Source organism: Anoplophora glabripennis, unplaced genomic scaffold (genome assembly GCF_000390285.2).
Source record: "Anoplophora glabripennis isolate ALB-LARVAE unplaced genomic scaffold, Agla_2.0 scaffold1133, whole genome shotgun sequence".
Classification (NCBI taxonomy): domain Eukaryota; kingdom Metazoa; phylum Arthropoda; class Insecta; order Coleoptera; family Cerambycidae; genus Anoplophora; species Anoplophora glabripennis.
The window spans coordinates 77044-93731 of NW_019417218.1; the positions used below are offsets into that span (position 1 = coordinate 77044).

The following is a 16688-nucleotide window of genomic DNA, read 5'->3' on the forward strand; positions in this document are numbered from 1 at the left end:
ACACACTGATGAGGACTAATAAGTCCGAAACCGGTCTGTGTCTGGTGGGACCAGCTGATGAGCGATCCTGTGTTATTAATTTCAGTATTATGGCGTTTTTTACATTCTCTATAATAATCATGATCAGCTTGGTTTAATGACTGTTTAGTTAACCAAAACAGATTCCTAAGTTCGATACCCATTTGTCTGAGACTGGAGTCAACCCAACTTCTATTGTTGGCCTTACAAATATTTTTTATAACAACAGGACATATTAAATTAACATAATAAGATAGAATATTCACAATTTCTGCATATGCAAGGTCGACACTAGCGCTGTTCGCAGCATTGAGACACTCATACACAGATTCAAAATTTTCATTTGATATACATTCTTGTAATTTAATTAATTTACTTGGAGACATATTTCTCTAACTAATATTTTTATAAATCCTTCAAGCATGATTTACATACTGAAGTAGACTGACAATCAATTTTAACATCAATACCAAGGTGATCACCTAATTGCAAATCCACAACATTTTCAAAATAGTAATAATAACGTGTGTACCATGTCGAAATTTTACTTTTACTTTATTTTTTAGATATAACAGAATGTTTTTTTAATGTTTGGAGCTTCGACCACAGTGATATCAAAAAAATATGGTGTCTTTAAAATAACACGTCGCTAAGTTATACAAATACAATATGTTTTACTAAATTATTTTCCATACATCCCATAATGTAGATTGATTTAAATACAATTGGCAATGCTGACGCTGACAGCTTATGAATACAACTTAATATGCCAATTCTGTGTGCCCTGGTTTACGCCAAGTGTAGTGTGTCGCTACTTGTTTGATTAAAAAAAGAATTTCAAATTCGTATTCAGGGGAAGATATTTATTATCCCTAAAAAACTGACCCCCACTTAAAGTTACACCTTGTATAGCTGAATCATATAGAATTATATATTTAGTTGAATTGTTCTGTTTATATTGTAATAAATAAATTAATTGGTGTTATACATAGAGAATTTGTGGTTATTTCTAGTTTACTGAAAAAAGCGTAAATATGTAGACTCTATTCGAGGCGCATTGCCTTGGTCTGAGGCCAAGACCATTGGAGTGCTATTTTTGCATCGCTTTAAAGTATCAGACTGAAATCAGGAACCAATTATGATGAAAAAAATTAAAACGCCAATCACATTCCTCTATTCTTGTGAAAATTTTTAATTTTCTCTAAAAAGTCAACAAACGAGGAATCCGTCTTGCCTCTTCTTACCTCGGACCCATTTTTTATCAGAAATCTACAGTCTGATACAAATAAGTTTGGCTCTGAGATAGCGCCGCCATAAATTCGAAAATGAATGCTACTACGAATGGTGAACAATCAAGTTTTTTAACACCAACAAGAAACGGTGAAAGTAAGCTACCAAGACCCACTTAGATGACCTCGAATTGCTCTTCTTTGACGTGTTGTCGTAAATTTTTAAACCATTGAGAAAACGTTGCCCACCAAATATTCGTCCAACATATTTATTTGGTTCTAGGAACCTAAAACTTTATGGAAAAACCCAAAATCCAGCTGCAGCGCATCATTTCTTAAGAAGTTTGAAGCGTTATAGAGAAAAACAGGTCAAGTATTTTTATGAATGAGACAAACTTATTTTTCTCATAAGCATAATAGTGAATGGAGTGAAAGCACAAATGATGGTTTATGTTTGTCAGTTTCAAAAGGTCAAAGACTTATTGTATTATATGCTGGAAATGAAAATGGATTCATGACCAATACATATTATATTACTATATTTTATAGTACTGTAAAAGTGGTAACTATCATAATGAACACTGAACATTATAAAAAGTGCTTACAGGAGAAACTTATACTTAATACAAAGAAAAGTGATCGATCGAGTGGGATACCGATGCTCTTACTATTGGCATTATCTCTTATTCCTCTATCTAGCCTTCTGGCGTTTGGTACGTAATCTTATTTTGAATTAAAAGATAAGTCTAGTATACAAATTGCCAGACATGCACTCAGTCACATATATTGCAAAATTGTTTGCAACATTGGCGCCTTCTGGCTACCCTTTATCTTGCACCCACTCTTCTGGCGGTTTTTCCCCTACTTACTTATGAGGTCTTCGATCATTCTGCAAATTTTCAGTAATGTTCCTTATCAGTTTTTTTACATGAAAAAATTACATATTTGACTCCCTACCATTATACATCTAGGGTGCCTTCTGGTGGCCCAATTCTCGCTATGTCGGTAACAACCGAACCTGTAATAATTTCGACTGCATCGCGCCACACGTACCCGTCACACGTAGCCAGCTCTTAGACAATTTTATCTTTGGTTATTTGGATAAAATTATATAAACATACTTACAAACTGTTACATTATAAAAATAAGGTAAAGGTAATGAGACAACTGAAACAAAAGCTACATATACCACACGAACCAAATTCCTTTGAGGGCAACACATCGAGGCAGTTTACAATGTCTAGAGTAGCGTTTAAATTTACATACGTTCATACAGTTAAACCTTGTCTCGTATATATTCGTGCTACACACGTCTTCCTTGTCATCAATTTATTATTTGCAAAAACAATAGATTAAAGGCATAATTGTTTACAGAAAACTACTTATGCAATTTTTGACATTTCATTTATTTCAGTAGGATATTCTTGATTTTTTTTTGTATGTAGAAAATATTTTGACATTCTTGAAAAATCAACGAAAATAAAAGAACATCTGCAAAATAACCCTTCTATGAATTGATTATTTAGAATTAATATGATGATTAACTAATTACTTACTAAGTATGAACTCGTACAAAATAGGAAAACAAATGTCACTCAAAAAAATAAAGATGTAACGGACGTGAAGCGATAGCATAAAAATAGGTACGGTCAACATCAGTAATAATACCCTAATTTTATAAATCGTTCATTAAAATTGAATGTCACTAAAACATTTAACATTTTTTAACATTTAATTTTGTTAATTATAATTCTAAGATTAGTACCTACCTTGGTCTTTTTAAAATTATTCATTGTCTTCTGTTCGAATTTAAGTGTATCCAATGGGTTGGTCGGAGTACTAATTTCGGAAGGTACAGGTGTGTCATCGGGAAAGGTAACGAGAGGTTGCGAAATGTCGTTCATTTCGTCGTCGGCGTCTACGAGGTTTTCTAAAGAACTCCTCAGTTTCTTCAAATCAATAGAATTCGAAATGCTACTTTTCATGTCGTTCAAATTATTCTTAAAATCGACCAAATCGGATTTCATATTAGATGCCTTAAGGTCCGAGGTTACGTGCACCCTTTGAGTCGATGTGGAACTGGTAGATGACTTACTCACTCGCGTCGTAGTTGAACTGCTTTGTGAATTCGTCTGTAACTTATATAAAAGAAAACCTAATGAGACGTAGTGATATTTTTGGGGTTATGAATCTTAATATTATTTTTAGATTTACAGTTAAGATACTTGGAGAGCGCTGGAACTAATCCAATCATTCACTGAAACTAATTACCTAAACCTAAATATGTTGTTATTTTGTTCGAATCTCAATAGCCTGTCAAGAGCGTGTTTTAGGATAGGTTTTCGAGAATTTGTGCAATTTAATCAATCTGAATATAAGGCTAAACAACTATAAAACATTTTAATATTTTACGAAATACTGAGATCAGAGCTGTTAGTCAATTTATAGTTGGAAACAAATTATAAGAATTATAAGAATTTTATTTTATGAATAAGATTTCTAGAATTATGTTGAAGGAAGACGAGTGAGTCTTTTTGATAATCAAAAAAGTACAATTCGTAAGTTGTTTTGTATTTCCATCAGCACAAAAAATTCTATAAATAAAAAACCAGAAAATAAATCAATAGGTATTGTAAATTGAGAAATGTGTTAATATGATGAAAGTGGGTAATCCATACACATACATCATATGATTTTTTCTGTTTAGGAACTATGTTTTGGATTTTTTTAGATAAGATAACTGATAATAGGTGCAGCTGTTATAGTGGATTTATGCAGTTAATTATAACTATTAATGGGTGTTTTAATTTGTAGACTTGAGATATAGAATAATCATAAATAGCAGAATAAATAAATACTTCATGTTCTTTATATTGTGAATATATAAATGAAAATAATGAGTAAGTACGAATTAGGCGCACACACAATTTTATTTATTTTACAACCAATAATTGCTATTGATTACAACAAAATTTGTTTAACTTTAAGTGAGGGTCAGTTTTTTAGGGATGTACGTGTTCCCCTGAACAGGAATCTGAAATTATATATATTTTTTAATCGAATAGAGTTATAATTAGTTTTTCAAAATGCACTTTAATTCTTATGTACGCCGCCACTGAGCTGCGTAAACCCGGAATTTGTGTGTGAAATTGTGTAAGTGCACTATCAACGTTGCCAGTTGTTTTTAAATCAATCTACATTGTATAATTTTTACATGACTTATTTAATATTAACTAAAATTGATACAGGGATACGTTACTAATTGTAAATATATTTTCTAATCAACTGTTAAACAACAAAACTAATTAAAAATAATTTTATGAAAACAGATTCATGAATTAATATTACAACGATTTATTATTTGAAAATCACCATTTTTCTGCCAATGTGGACGAAGCGTTGAACACTAAAAAATAGCTGTTTTATTAAACCGACTGTCGTCACGCCTGAATAACACAGGAATGGCCGAAAACAGTACTGTCTCATTTGGTTACCTATTTGTTTAGTCTTCGACTTTGTTTGGGGAAGGTGGTACATAAAGTGCCTTTATGTGGTATAAGTGTATAATCTTGATACAGTTATTTATTTTAGTTTTCAGTGATGATACAGTGAAATTTTGTTTTAATTTCAAGTTTTTGTACATTATGAAAAAGCATGTATACGAATCAACAAAGAGTTGATATGGTTAGAGGCTACTTTTTGTCAGGAGCAAATAAAACGATAGATAGATTACGCTGAATTATAAGTACCGAATAAAAAAATGTTTGTCAGATCACTTCAACATTTAACAAACTATGGGACCTTTGAGCCAGAAATTTTAAACGCCGTGGAAAAGGATCTTGATACCAGTACTCGAAGATTTGCCACAAAGTGTTATGTCAAAAATCAGGTGAGTAAACAGATTATTTATTTATTTTTGTTTATTTAATTTACCATTATTGATTATTGCTTGAGTTTTCTGTTAGATTACTTGTTAAATACTGTTTCATAGTTTATTTTATTTAAAGAAATTAGACTTTAGTTTTTGTGGCACGGTAGATCTCGTGGAAATTTGTTTTTTAATAACATTTCCTTTAAAAATTAGATTTGACAACATTGCACAGCCCAGTTCGCAATTGTGCACGCTCTCCGACTAAAGTGCACCCTAGTTTGAAGTTACAGTAAAAAGAATAAAAAAATTAAGTTTTCACGACGAAATTAGCCTCTGCAAAAATATGACCCCTACTCAAAGTTACACCCTGTATACTGAAATCAAATTTTTTTACTCTTGCATTCTCCAAGAGTCGTGCTAATTTTTTCTAGATTAAGATTAGCTTCCTAAGATATTTATTGCTAACTGCAGATAATAATTTGAAAGAATCTCTTTTTTAAAAACATGTTTTACTATTAGCTTATGTATTTTTTACTCTAAATATTTATGGAAAAAATTTCTTCATAGAATATAATTAGGTAGGTACATCTACTTTTTACGAGTATTATATTGTTTATTACTTAATTAAAAATATACACATTTATGTATATGCGTACATGTAGTTGCATCTATAGGGAAAAATTAAAGATGCAGAGTAACTTAGAGTCACATATGAAAGCAATATGCTGTTTTTTAATAATTGTATTAAGACGTACATAGGCAGTTTTCATAAACATAAACATTCCAAGTTATAAATACTGACCTTCTTGGGTAATTTACAGATTGGATAAAATAAAGATTAATTAAAATCGTGATGTTTATTTCTTGTAGAAGCATATGCAATCAGAAATAATAATTAATTGTAAATAAACAAATTATTACATGCGATAGAATGTATAAAATGGTCTATTAATGAATAGGTTGTCTATACTTACCGAAGTTGTGGTTACGGTCGCCCTTGGATTTTTTAAAGTCAGCATCGTCGGTTCATTATTGCTCGCATTATTTTCGGTTGGAAAATCAGTCGCCATCTGGAAATAAAAAAAATACTTATAAATCAAATTATTTAGTGTAATTAAATGAACCATAAAATCGAATAAATTTGTTGTCATTTATTGACAAAAGATACAATTTCTGTAGTACAGTTTTCAGTGCACACTTCCCGAAAGATGATAAAAGCGCGCATGGTCAGTAAGTAAATTCAGTTGTTAGCAAGTTCTGATTTTGTTCTGACTGTTATTAATTAATAAATAATAATTATTAATTAATAATAATAATTATTAATAATAAATATAATAATATTTAAGAAAGCAATAAAAATAAAAATCATAAAAAATATTCAGCTACCATAAGATTACTTGAAAATGGACAATCTCTCGGATATGGATAGACAAAAATGATGCAATATGTTTATTTTTCCTAGTCTCAATATAGTTACAAATTTTTTGTTATAATTTTGTTATTGTTCATTATATTTGGATAATACCTATTGGGTATTGAAGCTATTTTGACGAATTTATTCAATTTATCGTTAGCTACTTTGGAGACCCATGGGCAAAAAACTCGGTAAACACGACCTCAAAAAAGATATCGAGCATTTTTTTAAATTTTTATGACCGTTTTTGAGATATACGAACTTTTTTTTAAATGCACCTCTTTCAAAATTTGCTTATCTCTGTTTCCCTCACATCTTAATAAGGAATAAATAAGTTTAAAATATTTCGTAGCAGAAATGCTTAAATTAAATGCCATTGACATTGTAAATGTATTTGTATCTAATAATCTTGTTATATCATTTTTACAAGATCTACCCACTATTTCCACCCTAAATTAAAAAAAAATGTTTATATTTACATTTCCCATTAAAGTAAACGTTTCATTAATACATTTGTAGAAAGTGATAGTAAATAATTATTAATATAGGTAGTATGATATTTTTAGTTTGCATCATAGATGAGACAAATAATAATACGGTGTACTCAAAATTTTCACTTTCAATAATTATTATTTTTTATTAATCGTTAAAAACCAAAATATTCCAGTAATAACTTCGTTACCGATACAAGTATTCGGTTTGCCCACAAATCGAAATTTAAGTAATGCAGGATTTGAATTATGCGCCATTTTCATTCTGAAGAGTTAGCAACATTGTGTAGTCACCTATTATAGTAAACACGTTGCGATTGCGTAGCTGAAATTGTGCGCAAATTTTCGGTAGAAGGAAAGCCTCGATTGAAACAACTGTGAAAAGATTAATTGCCAAATTGAACAAACAGGTTTGGTTACAGTCAATAAAAAAACAGGCCGGCTTCATACTGGCCGTTCAGCCGAAAATATTGCTATGGGGAGTGATAGTGTGGCGGAAATTCCCGTAACCCAATAAGCACAATGCAGCGGATTTTAACAAAAGACTGCATTCTGCATCCATTTAAAAATCAGCTAACCCAGAAATTGAAACCAGGCGACCATCTGATGCGCCGGACGTCGTTGATTGGATGTTGGAGAATCAACGAGTGGACGGTGATTTTGCAAGAAAATCATCTTTAGCGACAAGGCGCATTTCCATCTTAGTGAGTATGTGAACAAGCAAATTTGTGACAAGGACAATCCTCGGATCATTTAAGAACGACAACTGTATACCCAAAGAGTGACAGTGTGGTGGGGTGATTCTTTCTTTTTTGAAAATGAGCTTGGAAATGCAGTGACTGTCAATGGAGAATGATATCGAGAGATGCTATTGAACTTTTTGTGGTCTCATTTGGATAGCATGGATTTGGATAAGATGTGGTACTACCAAGTTGATACTATCTGCCATACGGCACGTAAAACTATCCACTTGGTACGGCAGAAATTTAATGTCCGACTCATCTCACGTAACAGTGAAGTGACTTGGACAGATCATGCGATCTTACGCCTTGCGAGTTATTTCTGTGAGGATTCGTAAATTCCAAAGTTTATTCTGCCCAAATAAATACTATTCCTGAATTAAATGCAGAAATTCATTATTTCGCAAAATTTCAAATGGCGGTCTGGACCTGGTTCCTGGACTAAATGTATTTTGTATGGATGGAATTTATTCTTCTTCAAAATGGTTTATATGCTAGTTCGATTGATCCCAGACACAGATGCCAGCTGCCTCACTTAATGTAGGATCAAGATGAACTTGTCCCAAAACTGCAACTTGACTAGCTTCATTAACTATAGGTTTCTCAATTTCTAGTTTTTTTATTGGCTACGTTCCCTGTCTCTTGAAATTTTTTTACTAACTCTAGAATATACTTCCTCCTGACATGTTGATCTTGATGTTGTTCATTAAATAGCTGAGCTGTTCTATTCGCACATTTATTGTTCATAAAGTAAAGCGAAATGATATCTACCCTTTCCGCAATGGAAAAAAAACATAGTGTTTAATTTTCAAAAACACAATTAAATAAACTACCAACCAACGCTTCCAAATAATACTAGAAAATAATTTGGAATCCACTAATTTAACGTTCATTATGTGTGTATAGCATTAATTTCTGTTTTTTACAATTGTTTTTTTTACAAGTGATAACAAATCGCCAAAAACCAATGTAATGCAAGAAATACTAAATTTATACCATTGGCGTACTTAACTCGAATGATTGACATTTTTACCGTTACTAATTGTTTGCACAAAAGTTTCAACTTTAAAATCAAAATTCTTAATAAGTATTGGGCGGAATTATAAAATTTAAAGTCTGCTGTAAAGAGAATTGTAAGAGCTTTCAAGAGCAATATTACTTAACCCCCAATGCCATTTAAATATTTTGGGGTGATGCTTACCCTTGCTTGGAGGTGAAAGTGGCGGAGTCAAAAATACCAGCAAAGAACGTCCCCCTTTAATCTAAAATCGACGGGTCTGAGCGTTTTTTTACAATCTTGACGCAGTTCCTGAAAATGGCTCTGTTTCGTTTTTATTTGGTCACCCTGTATATTAGAGTGACCCAAAAAAACGAATTTTTTTTTCGTGTCTCTTGTGAACATATATTAGTTTATCATGTTTTAAGAGCCCCCTCAAAAAAATCAGCTCAAAAAACATTTTTTTAGAGGTCGCTCAAGATTTTAAAAAATTCCCAAAATCGTCAAAAATTGATTTTTTAATTTCTAAAGGTGTTTGTTTTCGAGCGACCTCTAAAAATAAATATCAACGAACTAATAATTTTTTTTATTGAATTTGATGAAGAGAATAGAAATAAATCACGACACTTAAAAAATTTCTCGAGGCAAAATTTACTATTGCACTGTGAGTATCAAATATATATAATTTTTTAATTTTTTAAAATTTAAGTGTCTCGTGATTTATTTCTTGTGTTCTTTGAATGTTTTGAAAATGCTGTTATTGCCATTCTCACGAATTACCCGCCTTGCAAGACGTTTCAGACAAATTGGACATGTTCTGCCGGTACCAGCTACAAATAGATACTGAAGAACCTGCAATGAGGAAAATGTGATAAACGTACTGGGATACATTGAAGCTTATCCTCGGTCAAGTATAAGAGATATAGAAAGAGACATAGGAGTATCAAGGTCAGCTATTTAACGTATTTTAAAGGATCCACACCAAGTTCATCAAACTCTCCATGCATTAGATACTGATAAAAGATTGCAGACGATCCAATTTTTTTTATCTAGAATCTTATGGACTGATGAAGCTACATTTACTAGCATGGGTAAATACATTATTGGGCTTAATGTGTGATGCGGTATTGTTGAAGGAAAAATAATAGTTTTTGTGGGGACACATGTTGCAAATGACCCATTTTTAAGGACAACGTCATAAACGCCGCCGGACGCACCACGGGGTTCCCGGAAACCGACCCCTGCAGAGTGACGCCAGGACCAGGGACTTCTGCCACCGACTACCAAGCTACCTACGACCGACTTCAACCACAAGGCACTCTCCAGCAAACCCTCAAACCGTCAACACGTCTTTTTCCACAATTTAGTTTTCGATAAAATTCTTTATTATTACCGTTGAGAGAGCGTTTTATTCTTGCTTACAGCGAAAGCAACCCTCAGTTTATTTTGGAAGAATCTCTCAATGGTGAGAGATATTTAAACTTCCTAAGGAATGAGCTACCACTTCTTTTGGAATATGTTTCATTAGCCACCTCTTTAAATATGTGGTATGATAGCTGTGCATTTTTCTCGAAATGTCAGAAATTATTTGTTGGGCTGGAAGAGGTGGATCATTCGGTTGGCCGCCTAGATGTCCCGATTTGACAGTTTTAGACTTCTATTTATAGAAAAGGCTAAAAGATATTGTCTATCAAACCCGACCAACTACGCGCGAGGATATGATTAATCGTATCAGAAACGCTATAAACTGCAGAAATTGAAACTGCTGTGTCTTTTATCCACCAAAGGTATCTAAAATGTGTAGAAAATAATGGAGGTCACTTTGAACACTTGTTAAATTAAAATTGTAAATTTATATTCTATTTCCTGTTTTATTTTTGTGAACACATTTTTTGTTTTAGCTATTATTGTTCATTTAATAAATATAATTTATTTCGCATTGTTATTAAATTATTTTAACACTCGGACTCCTAAGGGTAGTAATAATTTAGGTGCTCGGTATTCTATGCAGGTAAATACTGGATGTTGCAATAAATAGCGCATTTTTCTTTAACTCCTCAAAAAAATATCATTTTATCTAAACTTTTGTTAATAACTTCAGTTTGAAAGAAGATACAAGGTTCCGGCTTGCGGCATTTTTTTCGTTATTTTATCTGTAAAAACACCATAAAATAAAAAAAAATTTTAAAATCGATAAAACTCTTTCATTAGGAAAACAGGGGCAATTGACGGTTTCTTTATTTTTTAAATTGAAATTCAATTTAAGGTTATGATTAAGCAATGAATTGCCTTTTCAACAAGCTCAACTTCATTGAAATCGGTTACATAATCCAGAGTTATCTTACTTTTTGTCATAGGAAATAATTTCCACCTCCCTTTCTTTATTTTTTAAGATAGAGCAAAATTTTTCCAACAAAAATTTTGAAGAATGAGCAGAAGATCTTGAAAACATTAAGTTGTATCTATCGTTCCATTTGATTTTTTAAAATAAAGCAGTTTTTTACTTTTATTTTAGAAATGCGCCCTCTAACGGCAAAAATTAGAAGCTAAAAATAATTTTAATGAATTTCTAGAGGTCATATTAGTCATCATTTTTTTTCCGAAATCTATAGGACAAATAGTTTCCGAGATACAGCGGGTCGATGACCTTAATGGAACACCCTATATACCTGAAAAGGATGGATAACGCTTGACCACAGGCTCCTTGGATAAAAATAAGACTATTTGACCTAACTTACCTATATACAAAAGTGCACGCCTACTAAGATATAGCCTTCTAAATATAGAATAGATAACCCAGTTTTTTCAAATAATTTGAAAACTATTTTTCTTAGAAATTCCAAATTTGGTATATATATTTTTTTATATAAGGGCAATGTAAATAAAGAATTTGGTGAGAATACATATACAGGATGTTCTCTTTCTCGTGACTGTACGCCACTGGCTATTCCGTAACTGTTTTATGTGTACACCAGTGACGTCTGAATTTATATTTTTAGAAATAAGTACTATTTTAGAAGATTTTTTGCCTTTTGTACAAAATTTTAATATCGTTTATGGATTTCGAGTAAAATTGGCATTTTTTTATACATCAAATATTCCGATTACTAAAAAATAATTTGCAACTGCAGCCTCAAAGCAAAGGGAATAATAATGAAAAAACTTCACATTAAAAAAAAACTACATAAACTACACATTTGTAGTCTTATAGTTATTATCAAACAAAATAAAACATTTTAAAGAAAATCCTAAATTGATATTTGTAATCACATTAAAATAGTAAATGCTCAAAGTGACTTCTTTATTCTTGAACGTAGGCATTAATTCTTCTTAAGAAATTAAAATGAATTTTATCCATTACCTACCTCTCATAACATTAATTTCATTTTGTATTCTTAATTCTGTATTTACTGAAAAGCTATAAACTGTGGTCCTCAATGCCCCCCAATGGAAATAATTACATGGGTTTAGGTCCGGGGATCGAGGTGGTCATTTTAAAAGGACATTATTTCTTCTACTTATCCACCTGTTAGGATAGTGCTCATCCTAAGTATTGCCTTACAGATAAGGCAAAATGGGGAGGACCCCATCATGCATGAAAATCGTATTCATTCGTAGTATTATCGGTAACTCTTCAGGCAGATAGGAGAAATCGTTTGGAGAAATTCTAAATAATTTTTTCTGCGTTCAATGTAGCAGGTAATATAACAGATCAATTAAAATACTACCAATAATACCAGCCCAAACATTAATTTTAAATTCATGTTGGAACCGTCTTTTACTGATTCCATGTGGATTTTCATGACAGTAAACATGTTCATTATGAAAATTAAAAAATACCCCTTCTAGTAAAAGCGCTTTCGTCTGTAAACGGGATTACTTGTAGATATTATCGTCTCTATTTCCTGAGTTCCTGAATATTTTGACTGAAAGCAAGACGTGACGGAGGATCTATTGGTAGGTAAAAGTTCTTGAACTGATTGAAGGTGGAATGGATGTAGTAACTGGTCTTTTAAGGGCGCCATATTCTTTAGTGTTTTCCACAAAGACAAATAATTTCAAATATAATATATTCAGTATGTGTCTGTATGAATATATTCTGTATGTGTCTTTATGTAAATAAATACAAATTAAATGCTGTTCGTTGGTAAGCGCATCACTTGAGAACGGCTGGACGAGTTTGGTTATTTTTTTAAATGTTCATAATAGTCCGAATAAGGTTTTTATGGAAAGAAAAATTGGAAAAGTTGCTCGTAAAATTGGAAAATTCTGGAAAAACTGAAAATGCTTATCAAACAAATTTAGACAGCACAACGTCTGTCGAGTCAGTTAGTTTCAAATAAATGATAGACACGTATTTTATTTTTATATTTTTATTAAAGATACTATTGTAATTTTAATGTTCCTATACAGCAATTTCTTTTCTATCATAATATTACGTAAGTACTACTGACTTAGTATCCCAATGCGGGATTTATTAATACTGTAGAAAATTTTATAATGTATCCATAGAAAACCGAGTAACCCTGAGGTTGTAAATCATAATTATACAAATTTAAAATACTGGAAACTGGTTACAAATTAATTTCTAAACTATTTAACTATAACTGTAATGTCATTTTACTTTATCTTCTCTGGTTTAAAGTTCATCACTTTTACAACAATAAACAGATTTTTAACAAAACGGATGTTTAACTCCTGTGTATGGTAATTCCATAAAAGAGGAACAAATGAATACGTCAAAATAATTAGAATTTTTCCATTAGAATGCAACTTGCATATTCTATTCATTATAATCAACTGTAATAAAAAAAGTGACGTCTACGGTACCGGACATCCGGCACACCGCTTAATACTCTTATTTAATATTTTCCATGTGTTAAGCTGAACATATCTATTTTAAAATGACATATTGGCAACGCTCCTATTTATTTATAAGGAATATATGAGGGAATTTACGTCAATTTTATTATCATTTCTTATATACACCGTGTCCACCTAGTGCGCATAAGTCCAATATCTAGGTTAATAAAAGATATAACTTAATTTTTTTTCTACAGAGTTACCTACTTTCCCGAGCTGCACAAAATGAAAATATATTTGCATATACAGGGTGTTCAGTTTTTCCTGGGCAGGTATCAACTTAATTTTTTAAATGGAAACCTATATTTTTTATGGCATTATCGAATTCTACGTGAAAAATTAACGGGACTTTGTGTTATGATCCCTATTAAAATATTGATAGTTTTCGAGTTAATCGACTAGTAGGTTGACATAATTATGATTGTATGACAGCTAGAAATTATTTTTTTTTTCAGGAATTGTAGAGTGAAAATGGTTCTTTTAAAAAATGTATCAAAAGTTGACCTGCGATATACTGGGGGCAAAAAAAATCGTGCTAAACCTGATAATTTAAAATTTGAAAAATCTCGACTTTTTCAAATAGAACACCCTATGTTTTATGATTTCATTAGATGCCTTTCTGTAGACCCTACAATTTTTTAATAGCTTTCCCTATACCTAAGTTGCAAAAAAACCATTTTTATTTAAAATACCGGATTTGCGCCCGTTCCTTTGTCGGGAAAAATATTGTAAGGGTATTTATTTTTATTAAATCTATTAGTTGTCTAGCTACACTATTTAAAATAAAAATTAATAACTGAAGAATTTAGATATTTGAGTTCAATAAATAAGTCTTTATGGAAAATTACCATTTATTTGTAAATGAAATCAAAAAACCATAAAATCGCTACAAGTGATTAAGAATTAGCAAAATATGGGAAATGTTTGCTAGCAGCACGTATTTACAAAGCAAATAATCCAAATTTACAGAGATACCCAATGTATTGAAAATGTGAAGGAAATGTTTGAATGAACAGCAAATGTAAATTATGAGAAAACTACCAGGAGACATGAAAGTAACATCGATAATATTTAGTTTAAAGTTGTGGCGTCTGCTGTTGAAAATCCAAATATTAGTGCCAGAAAATTAGTAGTAACCTTGGAGTTTTCAAACGCTTGACAAATAAAATATTGAAGAAGAAGTTTCACCCGTATCATATTGAAAATCAAGCACTGTTACCGCAGTTAGGAAAGTTATTAGTGAAATTGGAGATTAAACAATTTGGATGAATAGAATTTTGAAAAAAGTATACTCATAGTCGCAAGCTAACTTAAAATAAAAGATCAAACTGTCCACCGTTGTTTTCTACAAAAAGCATTAATTTACGATGAAAGTGATTGTGGACATTTCTTAACATTTGAGGCGTTATAGTTAGAAACTCGTTTTGAATCTTTAAGTTTTGAATATCCAGGCGAACATGCGGGCCAAGGAACTGGACCACCACGACCTAGCCACTGGTTTGGATATAAGTGATTTAGGTGTTCTCTAACCTGAAAGATAAATAGGTAATAGGAAAAGTATAATAACAATAAAATAATCACATTACAGCCAAAGGAACGGGCGCAAATCCGGTATTTTACATAAAAATGGTATTTTTTGCAAAAACTACGCATCTTAGGTATAGGGAAAGCTATTAAAAAATTGTAGAGTCTACAGAAAGGCATCTAATGAAATCATAAAACATAGGGTGTTCTATATGTGAAAAAGTCGAGATTTTTAAATTTTAAATTATCAGGTTTGGCACGATTTTTTTTGCCCCCTGTATATCGCAGGTCAACTTTTGATACGTTTTTAGAAAGAGCCATCTTCACTCTACAATTCCTCAAAACAAAATAATTTCTATCTGTCATACAATCATAATTATGTCAACTACTAGAAGTGACCAAAAATAAAAAAAAAAATGAAAAGTCCATTATCTCGAAAACTATCAATATTTTAATAGGGATCATAACACAAAGTCCCGTTAATTTTTCACGTAGAATTCCATAAATATAGATTTCCATTAAAAAAAAATCAGTTGGTACCTATACATATATGCAAATATATTTTCATTTTATACAGCTCGGGAAAGTAGGCAACTCTGTAGAAAAAAAATAAGTTATATCTTTTATTAACCTAGACATTGGACTTACGCGCACTAGGTGGACACGGTGTATACCGGTGATTCAGTTTGGTATTCGCGGCCCTGTATCTCTTTTGTTTTAACAAATAGCTATAACTAACCCTATATATTTTTAAATCGCCGCTCAAACTCTATCAAATGATATTATTATATCGTCTCCATGGTAACATATGTCAAAATTGCTATAATCAACTGTTTTTGTTGATATGACACACTATATATTTTTTTATCAATTCTGGAAGATATATTTTTTCTACTTTCAGTAAGGAAGTCTATAGTTTCATTAGAAATATCGCTAGAAAAACAGCAAAAAATACGAACACTACTTTTCTTAGCTTTATTCTGAAAAATGATAGGCAGCTGCGGAAACAAGCTACTATGTTTTTTAAAGTAGGTAATATATTTTATTTTTAGTAATAGGGTAAGTCCGGGATAATTGCCGCACATTTCGAAAAAAAATTGCATTATGGAAAATATAAACTTTTTAATTATTTATTTAATTTTCTCTAATATACATAAAGAACTTAAATGATGTTTAATATATTATAAAAATATATATTTAATAAAGGAATATTATAAAATACATAAGAAATTGTATAAATAAAAATGGCTTGTTTTGCAGCCTCTCTACCACACTTATAGGATAGATGCAGCGGGATATCGGGAGAGATGCCCCATGACACAGGTTGATTATGTATGCGACATAAATTAAAAAATATTTAAACAAAAGAATAAAATACCAAGTGAAGAACCACAGTCGGTTAATTTGTGTGTGTCTAGGTGTTGCTCGTTTTCTTTGTGTTGCTCGTTTTCTTTACCTTAGGAACCTGATAAAAATTGTAAATTTTTAACTACTTTTGAACAAAAAAAATTACTATTTGGTTCTAGAGGCCCTCTCTCCGT

General features: G+C 31.3%; 1 protein-coding gene across 1 annotated transcript in view; it reads right to left on the reverse strand.

Annotated features, from left to right (window-relative positions):
• The window catches only part of LOC108914458, a gene marked incomplete at its 3' end in the record, with an annotated part of 93900 nt that overhangs the window by 63889 nt on the left and 13323 nt on the right, over positions 1-16688 (reverse strand). Inside the window, exons 2-3 of the mRNA XM_018720285.2 lie at positions 6093-6188; positions 3017-3385 (exon numbers count right to left, since the gene is read on the reverse strand). Of these exons, the coding sequence (XP_018575801.1) occupies positions 3017-3385; positions 6093-6188 (465 nt within the window). The remainder of the gene's footprint in view (positions 1-3016; positions 3386-6092; positions 6189-16688) is intronic.